At 39.0% G+C, this 18,771-nt stretch overlaps 3 protein-coding genes across 7 annotated transcripts; 1 reads left to right on the top strand and 2 right to left on the bottom strand.

The window, feature by feature from the left end:
* Window positions 1-11: 11 nt before the first annotated feature.
* Window positions 12-8,571, bottom strand: alg9 (ALG9 alpha-1,2-mannosyltransferase). Of its 2 annotated transcripts, XM_028032204.1 has the most exons (15): window positions 8,372-8,571; window positions 6,783-6,918; window positions 6,516-6,650; window positions 6,204-6,274; window positions 5,773-5,861; window positions 4,632-4,767; window positions 4,459-4,546; window positions 4,145-4,250; window positions 3,043-3,165; window positions 2,598-2,752; window positions 2,382-2,511; window positions 2,153-2,300; window positions 1,224-1,353; window positions 1,013-1,143; window positions 12-868 (listed from the first exon to the last, which is right to left on the bottom strand). In XM_028032204.1, the coding sequence occupies exons 1-15, from the start codon at window positions 8,509-8,511 to the stop codon at window positions 745-747; spliced, it is 1,842 nt and encodes a 613-aa protein (XP_027888005.1). In that variant the 5' UTR covers window positions 8,512-8,571; the 3' UTR covers window positions 12-744. The 2 variants fall into 2 exon arrangements, with proteins under 2 accessions (XP_027888005.1, XP_027888006.1); XM_028032205.1 differs by lacking the exons at window positions 5,773-5,861; window positions 6,204-6,274; window positions 6,783-6,918; window positions 8,372-8,571 and having other exon boundaries at window positions 6,516-6,634.
* LOC114153573 (mitochondrial import receptor subunit TOM40B) lies at window positions 7,975-18,368 on the top strand. 3 transcript variants are annotated; one of them, XM_028032216.1, is made up of 10 exons: window positions 7,975-8,114; window positions 14,080-14,279; window positions 14,854-14,921; window positions 15,000-15,092; window positions 15,486-15,587; window positions 15,716-15,821; window positions 16,018-16,140; window positions 16,929-17,005; window positions 17,083-17,195; window positions 17,269-18,368. In XM_028032216.1, the coding sequence occupies exons 1-10, from the start codon at window positions 8,101-8,103 to the stop codon at window positions 17,369-17,371; spliced, it is 999 nt and encodes a 332-aa protein (XP_027888017.1). In that variant the 5' UTR covers window positions 7,975-8,100; the 3' UTR covers window positions 17,372-18,368. The 3 variants fall into 3 exon arrangements, with proteins under 3 accessions (XP_027888017.1, XP_027888016.1, XP_027888018.1); XM_028032215.1 differs by having other exon boundaries at window positions 17,083-17,185; XM_028032217.1 differs by lacking the exon at window positions 7,975-8,114 and adding an exon at window positions 13,417-13,690 and having other exon boundaries at window positions 17,083-17,185.
* fdxacb1 (ferredoxin-fold anticodon binding domain containing 1) lies at window positions 9,917-13,301 on the bottom strand. Of its 2 annotated transcripts, none has more exons than XM_028032203.1 (5): window positions 12,815-13,301; window positions 12,575-12,731; window positions 11,774-11,882; window positions 11,412-11,491; window positions 9,917-11,335 (listed from the first exon to the last, which is right to left on the bottom strand). In XM_028032203.1, exons 1-5 carry the CDS (start codon window positions 12,990-12,992, stop codon window positions 10,135-10,137), a joined length of 1,725 nt encoding a protein of 574 aa, XP_027888004.1. In that variant the 5' UTR covers window positions 12,993-13,301; the 3' UTR covers window positions 9,917-10,134. The 2 variants fall into 2 exon arrangements, with proteins under 2 accessions (XP_027888004.1, XP_027888003.1); XM_028032202.1 differs by having other exon boundaries at window positions 11,412-11,570; window positions 11,679-11,882.
* Window positions 18,369-18,771: the final 403 nt, after the last annotated feature.

Consider the following 18,771-nt stretch of genomic DNA (forward strand, 5'->3'; position numbering starts at 1 on the left):
AGTGTTTGCACTCACAGTCAATCATGAATTTATTCACATTATTCACAAGTTAAATCAACACAGTTTTCCTACACATTTGTCATTTCCAAATTTCATACTTCTCCAGATTTGTTTGGTCAATGTTTTGGCAGAAGGTTTTGACATACAAAAACCAAACTTTACCATGGATTTATGGAAGAAATATTTGCAGTGGTCACTCTTCAACGATGGAACCTGCAAAACCAAACACTGGAAGGAGAAGACTGTGTAGGAACTCTGTCAACAGCACACCCTCATTCATTTACCATTTCCAGACAAGCAGACGACACATAACTCAGATCAAATGTTCAGAGGATTTCTTCATTTCAGGCAACGTTTTCAAGTAGAGCATAAACAGAGAACAGTTGGATTTGTTGTGCCGCGGCCTCTTAAGGTTGATTTAGTGTAAAATCCAGTTTCTGCTTATGCCTTTAAGACATGAATGTACAAACAAACACAAAAAAGTAAAAAAAAAAAAAAAAACCTCCGTTGATGATTGGCAATCACATCTCCATTCAGAACATCTTCTGACAATCGCTCCAGCCCAAAGCAGACGTGACATCTTTAAAGGGTCCGCTAATTCACACATTTTTTTTCTTACACAAACCACACCACATGCACACTGACACACAAACACCGGCTGCGTGGATCGGATGTAACCGACTCCAAATTTTGTTTTTTTTCAATAATCTTGGATAGGATAGGGAGAAGGATGAGGACCAAGTGTCAGCCGTGGGCCCGCTTACGAGGCTGCTTTTGTCGCCGTGCTTTCAAGATCACGTACCGCCTGTAGGTGGTGTGATGGTCTGATATGAATGGGATGTAGAAAGCTCTGAAGAGAGGAGAGGATCTGAGAAAAAAAAAAACAACCTTATTAAAACATGCATCCGTCTTTTAACTTCTGTAAACATAGAAAAGTAGCATGTTTATTTTAAATATCAAGTGTAGAACAACTGGAAATTGTCAGAAAGTCTGTAGTAATCTGTCAAAGTACCTTGAAGCTTGAAGGAAAGGCTTATAAGCAATGACCGACCACTCTTCTTTATTGGTTGAGTAGCGAGGCTCAAGTGGCGTTTCCTCATCCGTCTCCAAGTCCACAAGATAGTGGCACTGTTTTATATCTACCTGCACAAAAAGGAACTTTCACGGGTCAGTGAAACTATTACCTACGCAATGCCAAACATCATTATGTCTAAGGGGCTCACATATCTGGAAGGCTCCTCCAGGTTCTGGTCGTTCATATTGGCTGGAATGATCTGCGTGGCCTGAGGCCCAGAGGCATACGGCTGAGGAAGCTGCCCCTTAAACGCAGACTGAATGAAGTGGAGCTGCCAGCTACAGAAAAAGATTAGACTTTTAGCAGAAAAGATAAGAATCATCCACTGTAATTATTAAAACAGATACAGAAATAAAAGTATTTTTTATGTAAGACTTCTTCCAAAACTGATCTGGTAATTGGATAATTATGAGAGGAGATAATTATGATTTGGCAGCAAAAACTGCAGAAGAAGTGGTTTAGGCAATTAAATACCTACACACAGGAAGCTTAAGGAAAAAGATAAATCTAGACAATAGTATTTTATTTGAAACTAACGTCACATCTGTCTCATGAAAATACCAGATTTAATACACTCTTGGTACGTATTAACCTATAAATCCAAAAGTTAACCATGGAATTACACAAGATACTTCTGCAGAGTTTAAAGAGAGCAAAGAGAGATGGATGGGCAACTAGAGGATGGACAAACTGAAGAAAGGATGGATGATTGACAAATGGAGTGGATGGAGAAACAAGTAGCAGATGGATGAATGAATGGCAGGATAGATGATGAATGATCAAAAGTTTAAATGGATTTAGAGTTGAATGAGTGGAACTTGTTGGCATTGAGATGAGGAATAAAATATAGAAATTGCTGTATTTTTCCATAATATACTATTATTAGAATTTTATTTCTGTGTTTATAAAGACTGTGGGATTCCTGTGACATTAGCAATCTTTTGGTAAAACTCCTGCAACCACACTTGATGGTTTATTACTTATATCATGTCTTTCTGTTAACAAAAGGGATGTTTTAAGATTTTCTCACAATCACATCCAGAAATGCAAAAAAATGTGTTACTAATGAGAGCTAACTTGTGAGGCAGAAGGAAGCTGCTTGGGAAGCGGTACCACTCTTTCCCAACACACACACTGACTGGTCGGCCATCGGGGACGGAGTGCAGCGTGGGATCCTTGGCGATGCGGTGAAATTCTGGATACAGGTCCAGAGGAGCATGGTACCCTGTAAACACGACGTAAAACAAAATCTGACCTTACATTGAGCTGATAGGCCTGCTTCCAAGACTCTTGTTTGTGCACAAACCTCTGAAGAGAGCGACAGAGCGAGACAGTGACAGCACTGTGAAGGCAACGACAGTGGTTAAAGCCAGCCAGTTGGAGGAAACGGTGTAGTGCTCCAGTCGGTATCGCTGGAACAGGAAGTGGTAGCATTTCTGTGGGAAAATAAACTAGGATACCTTATCTGCCTAAACACTGTCAAAAAAATTAAGCCATACACTTGGAAAAAAGCAAATTATACCTGTAAAGACGAGAGCGCTACTGCCCCACTGAGGCAGATGAGAGGGTAGATGGGAAAGAGAAAGCGCTCTTCCTTGTGAGGTCTAGTGAAGAAAACCAACATCCACAGATACATGGGAGAAAGAGTGAGCCAGTATGGGCGGCCCAGGTTCTGAACTGCAAAACCCCCCCAAAAAACAATAAAGCAACATGTTAAATCACAATCTGATCTGACTATTGGTACAGACAAACACTTTAACCATGTGTAATGTTTAACTATACCTAAACTAAGGGGAACTAATGTGCAGAAAAGCGCCAGCAAATGGGTATGTTTGTAATTGTGACACTGTAAGTGAGATCTTGTTGCAAAAAAACGTCATGAGTCACAAATGGAAACCCGAGTGCTTCGATTACCATTAAAACATTAAAACAAAAATAAAACAGAAAAGAAATGAGTCAGGCCTCACCATTGAACCTGTGCAGCAGCGTCTCCATGAGAGCGGTGAGCGGCAGGGAAAACAACGCCAAAACAAACACCAGGTTGAAGTTCAGGACTCCGTTCAGAAAGTAAAAATGCCACGGCTCCGTACCTGAGAACAGAGTGACACAAACAGAGTCAAATTATCACGTAACTGTGAGTCGCTCTAAATGTTACAACTACCCATCAGATCAAAAATTTATTTCAAGGCATCTATGATGAAGATATGCAACTACATTAAATGTGAATATAACATGTAATATGTGACATATGTAATCTGATAATACATTTGATCTAATGTTTGCTCTGTTCAGTATTTCATCTTCTTCTATGATTAAAAAATACAATAAAGCAGTAGAATCTTTGTTTATTATTACTTAAATACAATTATATACAAGTTAGTAATTTATTTTAATCTGAATAATTAGATGTGAAAATTAATGGTTAGCTATCTGAATTCATGAGATGTTAAAAATGATAAACGAGTTGCAATTTTTAATTTGGTCTTATGCAGCAGGACAATCAAGAACTGGTCTGAGGTGAAGTTGTTATGTATAGAGACAGTTTAATTTATTCTGTAAATTAGGTAATGATTTCACTTTATAATCTAAAATAAGATGGAAACTTACCAGGGGAAAAAAAAACTTGAAATAATTGCATCAGATTTGACATTTTAATAAACAAAAATCATTTCATTAATGTCCACCTCTAATTTTAAATTGTGTATCAAATAAATTAGACATTTATGAATAATTATTAATTGACTTAAATTCACTATTTTTATTTCAAATTGAAACATAATAAAAAATGATCATGCCTCATTTATTTCTCGGCAAGCTGAAGTATGGAGGTCAGCTTTTTTTTCTTCACTAAACTTTTCTAAAGCAGCCATTAAAAACGTTATGACATTAAATCCTGGCACTAAACAATGAGCCATGTTCCTCACAAACAACATTCTCAGATTCTTTAAAGCATTCTATTGAAATATTAAATTATAATGTTCCCCTGAGTTGTTTATTTTTCTGACATAATTTTTAAAGGAATGCGACTAAGAAAATGAGACATGGTTGTGATGTACTTGTGCAAATTACCGTAAAGATCAGGCCCATGTTCTGTAAAGACATTGTAAAGCAGGATACTGAGTGGAGCAATCACCAGTTTGCCATAAAAGAAGGAGTCCACTGCCACCAAAGGGACCTTGAAAATGTGAACAAGATGGAGACAAAAATAAATTACGCAGTTCTTCATTTATGAACACAGAAAACATGGAAAAAGTGCATTCTGTGTAATTTTCTGTATAATTGAAAAACAAAATGCAATCTCTCTCTAGTTTGACTCAAAGACAAGATGGAGGTTTTTCTAAAAGTTTATTTATTTCACAACATATTACAGTGAACGTTCTCACCAGCAGCAGAAGCAAAGCAAGAGCGCACCAGATCAAGAAACTCTTCCACTCCCTCTTTATCACCAGCAGGTCGAACGCGATCGGAAACCTGCACAGATGATAATTAACACGCCGCCATTCAGATATTCTGAATTTTACTTTTAAAAAGGGAGCGTTACTATTTTCCATCTTACCCAATCAAGGCAGAAAATGGCCAGCCAACGATTCCACCGGCGGCCACGCCCATAACAGCCAGTGGTATCGAGTCCTGAAACCACCCCGTCATGGCAATCAGGGTCGTGTACATGCAGAAAGAGGAAGGCAGAAAAGCTGAGGAAAAAGAGCAGAAAAATAGAAACTATGAATGGTTAGGAATAAAAAGCTGACAAAAACATGTCAAAGACTCATACCACATTCTAAGAATACTAACTGAAGGCTTGTTCTTGTTAAAAAGAGAGTCGTAGCATGCTATGGTTAATGAACAGATACAAATCCACTGTCACCACATCCTCATCCAGAAAGAGGGATTGCTGCTGCATCAGGGATTCGATGCCATCGGCTGAGTTTCTTTACGCTTTGCAAATTGGTATAATAAATTAAACTTGACTGGATGGTTTTCTAACGAGGACAAAATTGGAATGCATGTAACTGACTCTGAATTTGTCTTCATGATTGTATTAGTCTGACTATAAATATCTGTATTTAAATTGGTCTTCTAAAGGGCTTCTTGTTCCATATTGATGCTGTATACATAGAATAATTCAAACTGAATTAATGTCATCTAAACTTTGGTTGCATAAGCAAATTGAGGGAGCAGGGAGCGAGCAAGTCGTATTGAACTTGTGCAACTATAAGTCTTAAAGACAAAGAGAGTGCTCTGGAAAACCACCTTAAAAAAGAAATATATATTTGTTTTCATTTTTAGAATTTTCTGAATTTCAGCCAAACAAAACTGGAAACATTCTGGACATGTTTCTGTATTCCCAAAAATACTTTAAAAAGTAAACAAGGCCTGGAATCTAAGAAATGGTGGCTACACAGATGCTGTTTTCTGGGGTTGGAAATTTTTCTGTTTCAAATTGTAAGCAGATGGATATAAGAAGAAATTATGTAATTATTAATTATAGACTAACTTATATAATTGTACAATGTGCCAGCCCCACCTAGACTGTCATGTTCGGAAAAACCTAAATACCCACTACCCAGGTCATTTATCAAGTCAGACAGAACATGTATTCCTTTAGCTTTTAGTTTCCATAATAGGTAGGTTATTAAGCTGCAGCAATTATATGTCAAACAATAAAGCCTGATAAGCTAGGAATAAATCTGACCAACCTGCCGAGGAGCAGAACATTCCCGTGCTCAGTACAAGGAATGCCAACATCAGCCTGCCCACATGCAAACCAAACTTCTTACAAACTGCCCTGCATCACAGCAAACAAACAAATCAAATACTTTACTTCAACTCCATACAACTTACAAACTGCATTCAAGCACTGCCTGGCCAAAAACGAAAGAAAATCTCACGATACTGAAAGGATCTGACTGTTCCTTTAGTTTACCAAAAATGAATATCAGCAGAAACCTTCAGTGGGGACCTCATGCAAAAAAAGCAGCACTTTAAAGAATGAGACGCTCTGCAGAGGATCAGTTCAAACATGGCGGCATGATAAGTTGTCTTTATTGTTTTTTAACCAGGCAGTGTAAAACTTAACATAATTTCAAAGTGCTATATTACTATCTTGTATTTAGGTGAACAAACTCACTTGTAAAAATAGAGTTCACAGACACAGCAGCAGAATGCTAACACACATCGCACAAAGTAGAACACCAACACCTGAAACACAAGTTTTAAATCAAAGTGCATGTTTTGGCATCGTGATTTGCAACAGTGTGTATTTTTACATGAAAAGATCCTATATTTAAAAAGACAGAGTTCTTAAAAACATTGTTCTAATAGTAAGGCTGAGGTTCATGTGAACGCAGGTCATTTATTATGAACGAAACTCTTGATGACTCTCAGCAAAACATTTAAAAAGTAAACGTCAAAAACTGACATTGCATCTTGTGATACTTACCTTGTTAGTCTGTAGAACATGGGCATGCAAACAAGCAGGGAGCGCATGCAGCCATAAGTAAGCGTAGGATCTGATGGCATACAGTGGGGAATATTCCCATGTTTGCATTCCTGTCCCATACAAGAGAAAGTGCATCTGTGGAAACACAACGTGAAAAAAACAATTGAAATGGAGACTATGCAAAATTTGGAAGATAGGTTTTGAGGCAACTTTGCTAATTTTTAGCTTTATTAACGACTTCATTTTCTTTCGGAAAGTGGAACTTACAGGCTCCCAGTAGTTAAACGTCTCATCACAGTCTGAGATGTTGCTGAGCAAAGCAGCACAAAAGCGTGCAGAGAGGAGACATTTAAATGCCGTCGACCCCTCTGGAGCCCACACCTGCCCTCCACGACTTATCGGCCTGTTGGAAAAAAGAAAACATCCTCGTTTAAAACTTGTTTACAGTCAACATGCATAAGACTCGAAGAACGCACTGAGTATGTTTAAAAGGTTGTTGAATATTAACAACGTATTTAAAAAATACATAAATAACTTAGAAAAAGTTATTTTCAAATCAAATGTAATTGCGCTCCACGTGGGCACTGTGCTCGTTGCAGTGTTTTACTAATTAATGATTAACTATGCATTTACCTTTATTTTCTTTTTAAAAATCGGTCAGAACAAAATTAAAACTGTATTGTCAAAATGATTTAACTTAAAAATATAAATAAACTTGCAATGATAAACAAAGTACATCTCAGAGACAATTACTAGTGAAGAGCCTGAAAGACTGTGTCCCAGAAAACAAAAATATATTACAGTATGTCTCAGCAGCATACTTCAATATTGTTTATAATAAGTATAATCATACATCAGGTCAACAATACACTTTTTCCTCCCTCCTTCAGTTTGAGTGCTTATCCTATTTTTTTTTATTGTTCATATTTTTCCTAAGGTTTATATATCAATGTCAGAATACCAATGAAAGCGTGATAGATAACATTACTAGCACTGTAATAGAGAAAATGTTTGGTTAACTCGTCAGCAGTAATAATGGTTTCATTTTGTTTTAAAAGCAAATGATTACCTCACAAGCAGGAGTATTTTTCTTCTAGACTACATTGTGAAAATCTGGTCCTTGGCCATGCCTATGCACAGTCGGCACATATCTCAGCAAAATATATTTTAATATACCTGGCTTACTGTGTCTACAAAGGGTAATTTTATTCGGAAATCCTGCATGTCCTGATAATATATTCATTCGTAAAAGCCTTCCTCTAAAGACTAAACAATATCTGAGCTTTCCCAGTATTAAAGTGGGTATATAGTATTTAACATGCTCTGTGTTGGAAGGATGTGATTGGTGTCGCAAGTCTTCTTTGTTTCACATCTTTCATTAGATCGGATTAGATATGCAGCCCAGAGCTGATCCAATGCTGCCTTATTATTAAGACACGTCATCCCACAAAGCTGTCAACATTTTATCTAGATGGCTTCAGTGAGGGAGCAAAAACAACAGTCGCTGGCATGACAGTAGCGCTGGAATTGACACCGACAAGCTGTTACCTTTATAAAAATGTGCCGTGGCATCTGAGGAGAATGAATGAATCTGATCAGGTAAAAAAAAAAAAACCTTATTGAACCGCAACAGCTACAGATCTACAATGCGGAGCTGCGCTATAATTAAACTGTCCGTTGGGGGTTTATTACCGTGAGCAGACAGTCTTATTAATTATGCAGTGGACCTAGGCAATTTTTTTTTATCGCTTTGTTATGGTCGGAACTTGCTATGAAGTAGCTAGCTGGCAAAGCTAGCTGTCAGTCACTCCATAGAGCCGTACACTCAAACCTCTCTTCTTCGGGCTCGTACTCACTCTTGCCGGGTCTCTGTTATTTTGCTTTCATCGGTGCCTTTCTCTTCTTTCGTCGGCCGGGCTTCGGCTGGGACGTTCACGTTGTTTGCATCCTGTCTGCTGCCTCGTCTGGCTCGCTGCCGAAGCGCCTTGGCCGCCATGTTTCACCAGCGCTGTTCTGCCGAGTCGCGCTTCGGTCATTTTCGTCTCTGTTCGGTTATTGAGCCCAACCTCGTTTCTTCTTCTCATAGACGTCGTGTAGCGCATCAATATTAATAATTATGATATGAGGCAAGAATAAAGCGTTCGTTTTCTTTATATAACTTGGAAAATTAAATTAAAAGAATTATTTAAGAGTTTGATGTGTACAGAGAATCTAAAAATGGGGCTTTATGTACAAATATATAAATCTACCCTCGAGTTTACATAACCATACACCATATTAATCCACAAAGTCATAATTTACAGAGGCGGTTCTATAATCATGAATGATAACCTGGATGAGTGTGCTTCATCTTTCTCCGCTGATGTATTTGGAACTTAAAGCCCAATCTTTTCGTTATGACTTATCACAAGTTAAGAATTTTTACACAAATCTTTCTTAATGCTTTATCTCTCTTTACAAGGCTGCATCGGGAGGTGATCATTGTATTGATGAACATTATGATCTTGTGATACACTTTTCCACATTCAATGACGCATAAAAACACTTCAAGTTCGGGCTTTTCAGCATAATCACTCCAGTCAGACGGCTTACAAATGTGCTGTGTTACAATTGCTTTTTAGAATAGCAACAGAATCAAGCAAGTTAAGCAATACATAGCTGCAATCTAGTGATTTAGTTTCAAAAATAATAAAGGGAATGACATATAGAGAAAGAATGGTGGCTGCATTGCAAACATATTAAAAGCAAACAAAAATGTGTCTATATAACAATATGAGCAGCAGAGTTTAATTTCTTAATATTGAATAAAAAGCACATACTTTTTGTAAGTGATAGGTGAAAACCAGAGAAGAAGAGGTTGGACTATGTCACTGGACAGGGTGAAAAGGGCTCAGTAGTCAAATTGATTCACTGTAGACTGCAGAACCTAAGTAGTTCCAGTAGGTGGCAGTAGTGCAACAAATACAAACAGTAAGTTTGTATTTGTAAATAATTAGTTCTGTGACATATACGTGTGTTTAAGAAATGCTTTGCTTTTTCATGTTTTGTAAAGTGAAATGCTCTTTTTTTCACAGTCATTGATTCATCCATTCATAACTTTACTGGATTGAAAATAAACAGATGATGACGACAAAGTGGAGGAGGGAAATTAAATAGGATTTGCTTCTTTATACTCCAATGTGAACATGTTATTGACAGATTTTTTAAAAATTCTTGTACTCATTAATATTATTAATTTGATATTTTTTCTTAATATCAACGATCAAAATAATATGAATATAATTATGAAACTATTTCTTTTGGGGGCTGAGAGGATTTGCTTAATATCTTTAACATATAAGAAATAAAGCCTTAAAATTATCTACATTTTCTATTTTATAATAATTTTCAGTCGATCAACATTTCAGCTTCAATAGTAGGTTTATTTTATGGTTATGAGACAAACATACACTGGATGATTTCAGTCACATTTCAAATGCATAACACAACAACCACATTTTCAACCATTGTAAACATCCGACTATAGATTTTCTAATAAATTTTCTTCCAGCTAAAAGCACATGTGGAGAACTAAAATGTCTGAACTATTCTAATGTCTCCCAACAGTTTGCGTGAGGTGCTACCTGACTGTGACCTGCATACGAGACGAGAGCAAAACCTCCAGCTCTTTGTGAAATGTCAGGGCTTGTGTGTGTGACAGGGCGTGTGTGTGTGAGTGGTAGGTGAGTCTGTAACAATAACTGGTCTGACTCAGGTCAGGGTGCGAGAATGTGTCGATGAGTTTAACTTGCTCCACAGTTCCGCAGCTAGCCTCTCGGGCAATAGCGTGGAACATTTTCTCCTCCCACGCCGGCCCCGTCCAGAAGCTGATGTCAAAGGAGAAGGACTCTGGGTACAGTGAAAAAGGTTGAAAAGACGTCCCTGGTGGTGGACGGAGAGAAAACTGTTTGAGGAAGCGTGGGTCGTGACTCCAAAGCAGACGCCAGTCAGGCAGTGAGAACAAGAGAACAGCGAGGAGGTCTAAATTTAGAGATGCACTGACAGTGACGTGGTTGTTGCCGTCAGCTGTGTTGCTCGCAAACACCTTACCGATCAAACCCATTGGCTGAGCCACCAGATGTAGGGTTTTCTCTTCTGTAACTATGGAGACCCCACAGGGAGAGAGGAGCGCTTCCAGCTCATGTCCTATCAATTTAACGGGCTCATTTTCCAAAGGGAAAACACCTGTGAGGAGAATCTCGTGAAAGGCAGGCAGAGCCCAAAGGCTGATGGGCACGCTCCTGAACACCACTCCACTAATACCAAACAATAAGCTAGAAGGCCCATTATAGCCGTCACAGGCTTCTTCCGCCTCACTGCCCTCAACCTCAGAACTTTGATCAATTTCCTCTTGAGACTCTGCATTACCACTAATATCTTTGTTTATGAGGAGCTCTTCCAGCTGAGGAAGCAGTGATGGACGCAGCAGGTAAAGACCCCCTTCCACTTCCAAATTAAAATCATGGCAGCACACAGGCTGTAAACTCTCAGTGCCTTTACTCCTCACTCTGTCTGCCTTGGTAGGAGGTGAAGTGGCTTTTATGTTGGAGAAAACTGCATCGTCTTCTTGAGCCTGCGAGGTGAGTTCTTTCTGAAGCAAGTGGATCCAGTAGTACTGCAAATTGTCAAGATCATGGCAGCAAGTCTGCAGTTGCTTGGCTGATATGAGGTGTGGGAAAGGGTTTCTTTTCATGGACACTGGCCAATGTTCCCCTAACCCTTTGAGAAGAAAGTCTTGCACCAACTTGACAGGATGGATGGAATCTGAGGAGAGGAAGCCTCTAAGGAGAAAAAAAGAGATAATAAGACCTCCTTGCTTATTCACTACAAATCATAAAAGTCTATCAGTTCCAGTACCTGGATACATAATCACTGAGCTCAGCTGGTATGTTATAGTGGACCATCTCCCCTTCAACAACCTCCTCCATCTGAACTATCTGGACAGGAGTGAATGGGGCGCTGCGTGAAAACACATGCAGCAGAGCTTTTCCCACATGAAAGCCTTTATCTTGGCTCCTGCACAACAGCAACACGCTTGTTAAACAACGTTGGATCCCAAACGCACACCGCAAACACGCAGAGGACACACAATCCTACACTTCAACACTCACCTTGACTTCTTACCTGTATCCAGTGGACTTGTAGCTTGGGAGGTTGTCACTTTCAAAGTGTCGCACAGCGCTGAGAATGAGGTGAGCTTCGGCTGCCATGGCACTCACCTGCCAGCTGTTGTGCCACTCGCGTTTCGGCTGGTCCGCCGGAGTCCCGCCTTGTCCGTTGCACAGGGAGACGTGAACCTCTCCGTCCTCGGCCAGAACCTCAACACAACTGGAAGTTTCAAAATAGGAATTTAAATTTGACATCTTCCAGAACTCGTGAGGACGTCATTAAAGCTGAAAAATATTAGACACTCGGGGCCTTGAGTTGACACATGTGCTATTCAGTATCAAAAGGGGTAGGTCGGAATATGCTTGGAGAAACAAAAAAAAAACAGTTTTAGACTATTTTTTATTGTCCATTAAATCCATCTATTCATTTATCAATTGATCCATTTGTCTATCTATCTAGTTATCCATGTGTTTGTTCATCCATCCAGTTGTCTATCCATCCATCCATCCATCCATTCATAACTCCATCAATTTGTAATCAATCCATCCATTCACACATCCTCCTGTTCACTTATTTATCCATTTACTCCTCCATCCATACATTGGTTCCTCCATCTATTCATTCAGTCATATTTGTTTATCCATTCATTCATAGCTGCATCTACCATCTGTCCATCCAACCATTAAATGAACATCCATCCTGTCTAACATCCATTTGTTTGTCCATTCATCCATCATAAAAAAAATATGTGAATAAATTCACCATGAATTTCTTTTTCAGTTAGTTTAGATTTTTAGTACAGAGCGAGAACTGTGCTGACTTCAGTCAAGAGAAGTTTGGTATTTAGACGTGAAAAATGTGTAGAAACCCCCTTGCATGTGAGGACAAGATGACGTGAGATGCTGTTTTACCTGAGGAAGAAGTTTTTGAGAAGCTCTCTGTTCTTTTTCACCCCGCTCTTCCTCCCACAGTGGGGGAAGTTGAACACCACTCGGTCAAACACATGGCCCTTCAGGAAGGCGCACTCCCCCAGCTTTGTGCAATCCACCTCAAACAGGACACTTCCTCCTGAATAACAAGGACGAGAAGTAACCACAAAAGTCCAAAATAAAATCCGCTACAGCAGCCACAGATACTGGAGCTCTCGGTACCAGAGTCCTCGATGGTCTGGATGTTGGCGGCGGCTCCATCGTGCCGCAGTGCCTCCTCTTGATGCTGCAGGCAGGTGGCCGTTATGTTGCTCCCCGATTCAGAATCCAACTTACACACTGAGGAGGAGAAGGAGAAGTTCCCCTCTCCAACCAGCAGAATGGACCGTGAAGGCGACATGTCACACACACCCGAGAAGAGAGGCTTAAATTATGAATTTCCCCCAACAAGTTGCTCTGACGTTGTTCTGGCTTTTGATGCTCTCAGGCAGAAATAATGAGACGACGACAAGCGACAGACCACTTTCTGTCCTGCTGCTTAACGGTCTAATAAAAACTCACCAGCTGCCTTTTTAATCAAACCTCCAGCGTTTCAGCATCTAAAACGGACACATTTTGGTTGATAGCTATTTTCACTTTATTTTAGAGATAAACAAATGACCTTCCTGGATCCGTGGCTGCTGCTGCGGTACTTACAACTGAAGTCACCTGTGGCAACCAACGCTGGTGTCGCACATAAATTGTCCGACGGGAAACAAATCCCCAGTTCGTTACGCAATTTTCCCCTGAACTCTGACGTCCTAAAAACACCAAATAATGGTCCTATAAATAAAAAAAAAAAAAAAAATAAGTCATAGCTGTGACTTTCTCATCGTTGCATAGAAATGCGTTAATTTTTAGCCCTCGTGTTCATAATTATGTGTATGGAGGGAAGGACTCGCAGGAGCGAGTCACCGCATCTTGAACAGGGAGGAATCTACAGCATCACTTGATCCGCAGCATCAGTTCGCATATTTTACGTTATTCGTTTATCTAGGAAGTAAATACCCCTGACAGTGTTTCTGATGTGCGGTTCCCAGTTTCGCTCGGGATTTTAAGGTACCCCGATTACATTAGGAGTTTATAATGAAATAGTATTCACCTATACATGCCAGATTTTACTGATGCTAAGGTCATGCTAGCTAACGGAATTGCTGCACTTAGTCATGGAACCAGTGCCTGTCTATCTCATTCATAATTGTAGCCATAATTTTCCTATTTATCCGTTTAAATTTTCCACACAATCCATTCTGCATTGCTACTCTCTGGGGGCTTTGGGACAAATCTGTTAGTTATTTTATCTGTGGCTAACTCTGCTATGTTTATGCTCTGCTTATCTTGTTGTCATGCAGGATCCCACATTACAGCTGTATAAAAGTGCCTGTAAAGGTAGCAGGTATGCAAAATAAATGTGTCATAAATGTGCTCTTTGTCTCTACGTCCTTTAGGAAGCATTGTGCCCACATGGGCAGTGTTCTGGCTTTGTCTTCCAATCCGGGCCATCAGAACTGGCCTTTCTCCAAGGATCACCTTCCTTCTCGCTGGGATGCACATCCTGCCCACTGGGACCGTCCACCACGCTGGGAGAGGAGAGATGGGCGCCTACCCAACCCTGGCAGCTTTCACTCTCTCCACAGGAGCTGCAAAGGTAGCTTTAGGTTGATGAATCAAGATCTGTGGAGTGAACACTATGACTTACACTCCCCTGCACGTTTCATAACATCAAAATCTTAAAATTCAATGGTGTTTTCTTTGGATGTTATGAGATATACCAACACAAAATAGCACGTAGTCATGCTTATGTCACACCGTTCATTCTTTGTCATATCCCTTTATGTACGTACTTATGTTTTTGTCTTTTTGTTCACTAACATTCTCTAATAGGTCTCCAAGACCTTCACAAAACAGCTGGATTTATACCTAATTTTGCACAGGTGAACACCATTTAAACATTTGATGAAGGCATCTTGTTGCACTGTATTTCATTTAGGAGTATTAGATTAAAAGGGGGAAGAATTTCTATTTGGAAAAAAAACATAGAATTTTCCTTCTGTAATTATGCTTTGTTTTGTGTTGGCCTATCACAAAAAAATCCAAGTTAAATATATTGAGGTTTGAAGTTGTGACATGTGGAAAAGCTCAAAGGCTATTAATACTTTATACAGTGCTGTTTACCATTCTATTCATGTTTTATTTTTGTTGTTCTTCCTTGACCCCGCCAGATGTTTTTCCTCATCAGATTGAGGGTGTCAAGATGATTATCAATAAAACTTTGAGTAGCTTTTTTAAGGTGACTCTTCATTATTTACATTTATATTTTGAAACAATATTTTTTTATCTTTGACTAAAGTAAAGAGTCTATTTCCAGGTCAGTCATACCCTCCACCTCAGTGCTGTTAGTCCCTCCTACTATCGGTTCCACGTGGAGCATCTGCAGTCTGACGACTACAGCAAGGACAAGGTTGGACCCAAATAATCGGATTTTTAAATTATTACTGCTTTTCAGAGTTCCTGTTTAGTTTTGAAAAGTTTAGAAAATTATGAATTTTAGTTTAGGATAAGTGTGGAATAAGAAAACCTACTACCCAAATACATTTATATTTGCAGTCTTTTATTTTAAACCTTATTAATATCTGAACCTTAAAAATAACCAGTGCAACTGGTTTGTTTTTAACACGGGTTAAATAAATGATACACATACTGTAGAAGTATTTCATCCAGTTTGATTCTGGAAAAGTATAACATTTTGACTTAGCATATCTGTAGGAACCCTCACTTTGTTAACATCATTTTTTAGAAGTTACAGTAATAATTAAGTAAATAAATAGATTTTCCTTGTCTTATCCAATTTTAGGACGCCCCAGCATTGATTGGTGAAATGGACTCTTCAGGTAGTCTGAACGCTCACGCTCTCCTTCATCTCACCGAGCGCGTTCGAGCCAGAACGGTATTCCAGGTGAGTTTCCCGGTGTCTTTTGGGGCCCATTTGCAGCATCCATACAAGTCCGATCCTTCTTTAAAAACTGGTGCAGATTTTTTTTTTTTTTTTTTTGCCAGAAGCTCACAGCCTGAACTGTATTTCAGACCCAGCAGTCTCAGTTCGTAACGTGGCAGTTTGAAACTGAGTACAGAGGGAGCGACTTCACCGCTGCTGTGACAGTGGCCAACCCAGACATCCTCAGAGAGTCAGGTGAGAAATGGCTAAGTCGCAACTAAAAATCTAAACAATATATAATGCATTTAAATTTTTGCTTGGTGATGTAAAACATAATTTAAATGTGTCAATTTTATGTAAAACTTAGCAATTTGCACAGTTTGTAGCATTTTCCTGGTTTTTTCCATAATGTCTCTCTGGTAAATTTTTATTATATGCCTCTTGTGTGCAGTCATTCTGGTAGCACACTTCCTGCAGAGTGTGTCATCTGGCCTGGTGTTGGGAGGAGAACTGGTGTACCACAGAGGGCGAGCAGAGGAAGGAGGAATTCTGACTCTGGCTGGACAGTACTCAGGTGAGATGCTGTTTTTTCCACTTTTATAGGTTTTGACATTTTATAAGGTTGGAGACAATAAAGAGGGCTATCTTTGATCAATTATCTCAAAATAATTTCTCAAGCTCCTTTCCTGTGTTCTCTTTTCTTGAACGTGTGCCTCAGATTTTCTGTTGGATTTTTTCCCGTTAACTTAAAAAGGCAGATTTTGTGTCTGCTAAATCATATTTGTGTTTGCAGCTTTTAATTATGCTCCACAAAAAGGCCAATGATCCTTTTTCAGTTTCTGTTAACCAATAGCGCCAGATTTTTACACAAAATGCCCTCACGTCATTAAAGTATATGATTTGCACCACTAACAAGCTTCCAGTGGTGTTCGTACAGAGCTAAATTAGTGTCATAAAGATTCACAAAGCGCACAATGAAATTTGGATGCGTACAGGATGATTTGTAAATGTAACACATAATTCACAAATGTGTATAACACAATGCATAAATGCGTACCTCAAGATTCACATATGTGTAAACAGTTTGTCGAATTTACATGTTTCAAACTACACAAGTAGTAATAAATTACGCATACAAATCTAAAAATACACGTGCACAAATCGCCAACACAGATTGGTCAATACGAGGGCATGGATCAGCTTGCCTGCGCTTTCGACTTTTGAGACTTTCCTACGGCATCATCTCACTTTGGTTTTGCAAGTGGAAATTATGTGTTCAAGGCTGGTGAAAAGCTGGGATGTGATGTATTATACCTATATTTTTCAAAAGGTTTCTCTTTATTTTACTTTGTTGCCATACAGGACCAAACTGGGTTGCAACCCTTAATGCTGGCAAAGGCGGCGCCCATGCCAGCTACTATCACAGAGCCAACAAACAGGTATGAACACTAACAGCCTGGCTGTTATTTGCTCATTATTTGTGTGCAGCATGCTAAGGGAAAATTTGTTTTGCCAGATCCAAGTTGGGGTGGAGTTTGAAGCCAGCACCAGGACGCAGGAGACAACAGCCTCCTTTGGGTACCAGATGGATCTCCCGGAGGCCAACATGGTTTTTCGAGGTAGTCTAAGGTGATTTTAACTAAGGTTGCTTAGTGCCAAAAAAAATCAGTGTATCAGGCGTCTTTTTATGGCAAACGTTCAGGTATGATCAACAGCCGGTGCATCATTGGAGGTGTGTTGGAGAAGCGTCTTACCCCACTTCCTGCCACCCTGATTATGGGAGCCTTTGTGAACCACAAAGGTGACAAGCTGCAGGTCGGCCTGGGCGTCAACGTGGGATGACCCTCCACATGCTCAAACTGGAATTATGAAAAGAATGTCAGGACATCAATCCAGAGACCTACGTTTGAGATTTATTTTAAAATGCACTGACTTAAAGGGTGCATCACTTGCACTGAAACTCTTCCTGTTGGTTTAACTCCATGTATCTCACCTTGCAACCTACCTCTCAATAACAAGGTGATGTTTTCTGATTATGGGGAAAGCTCTGTGCCAGAGGAATGGATGCTACTTTTAGAAGGGTGCATCACCCTCTGAACTTTGAAAGCTGAAAGTGAAATTGTACCGTATATTTAGAGTATCAATTTTACAATGTCGGTAGTCATGAAGAAATGTATAAATATATACATAAAATAACAAAAATGTATTTCCCATTTTAATGATTTATCTTGAAATTATGTATTGTAGATTGTTCTGAAAGCTGTTTCTAAAAGAGAAATTCAAAAAATTATGGTATTTTCCATTTTTCACAAAGTCAGTGGTCGAGAATAAAGCTGCAAACAACAAAATCGAAAGATGGAACATTTTCGTGGCATCTATCTTTCGGGCTTTATGGGTTTGCAAGCACTGTCTGGCATTAAAAAGAACAAAATCACCAGCCTGAAGCAAGTTTTAGCTCCCAAATGGAATAAATACAGCTAGATTAGGTCTGTATGAATATTTGTCAGCAGCTGATGTTAGTATGATCCCCAAAGAAACACAGAGGAGCAAAGCAAATGGATCTGAGGGCGTCTATGCACAAACAGATTTGTCTCTTATATGTTTGCCCAAAAAGGCCTGTAAAAACACAAATTCTATTTGACAAATTCTAAATATTTTAAATCTGTAATGTATAATCCACTTAACAGGACATTGGACTGGAGAACAAGATGACTGTACTTTTTTCTGACATGATTTAATAAAGATGTTATTTATGTGATAACCTTTGGTCTTCTGCCTATTAAAAGATCCATCTGAGTCACAGTGGAATGGTTTAGGTCAAAGTGTGTTCATGTGTTGGTCTGACATAGTAAAAGATCAGGTCAACTAAATTAGAAATCTCTGGCAACTATTGACAATTCAGAAAAATATTTACTAAAGTGCTCACTCCAAACGTACAAAGCAAGTGATTCTTGGAGAAAAGATAGAAATGCTCTCATTTTGTCTATTAGAGGCTAAAACATCTAAAATAATAATTATATATATATATATATATATATATATATATATATATATATATAATTGGTCATATGTTCAAGAAACCGATCAAAATTCCCCCTCCCCTTCACATTTATGAACCACACAGAGACACATGCTTATTTTTAGCTCTTTCTCTGAGATAATGTTTTGCATGATTCATAGCAGGAAAAAATAATATCTCAGCTCT

This window comes from Xiphophorus couchianus, chromosome 11, assembly GCF_001444195.1.
Source record: "Xiphophorus couchianus chromosome 11, X_couchianus-1.0, whole genome shotgun sequence".
Classification (NCBI taxonomy): Eukaryota; Metazoa; Chordata; class Actinopteri; order Cyprinodontiformes; family Poeciliidae; genus Xiphophorus; species Xiphophorus couchianus.

Coding starts and splice junctions, on each gene's coding strand:
- fdxacb1 (XM_028032202.1), bottom strand. CDS start 12,992: ATGTCGCCTTCACGGTCCATTCTGCTGGTTGGAGAGGGGAACTTCTCC. Junction 12,732..12,814: donor CCAGACCATCGAGGACTCTG/GTACCGAGAGCT, acceptor CTTGTTATTCAG/GAGGAAGTGTCCTGTTTGAG. Junction 11,336..11,411: donor CTCAGTGATTATGTATCCAG/GTACTGGAACTG, acceptor TTTTCTCCTTAG/AGGCTTCCTCTCCTCAGATT.
- LOC114153573 (XM_028032215.1), top strand. Junction 14,280..14,853: donor TCTCCACAGGAGCTGCAAAG/GTAGCTTTAGGT, acceptor TGACCCCGCCAG/ATGTTTTTCCTCATCAGATT. Junction 15,588..15,715: donor GAGCCAGAACGGTATTCCAG/GTGAGTTTCCCG, acceptor ACTGTATTTCAG/ACCCAGCAGTCTCAGTTCGT.
- alg9 (XM_028032204.1), bottom strand. CDS start 8,511: ATGGCGGCCAAGGCGCTTCGGCAGCGAGCCAGACGAGGCAGCAGACAG. Junction 2,512..2,597: donor TAGCGCTCTCGTCTTTACAG/GTATAATTTGCT, acceptor ATTTTCCCACAG/AAATGCTACCACTTCCTGTT. Junction 1,144..1,223: donor TGGAGGAGCCTTCCAGATAT/GTGAGCCCCTTA, acceptor CTTTTTGTGCAG/GTAGATATAAAACAGTGCCA.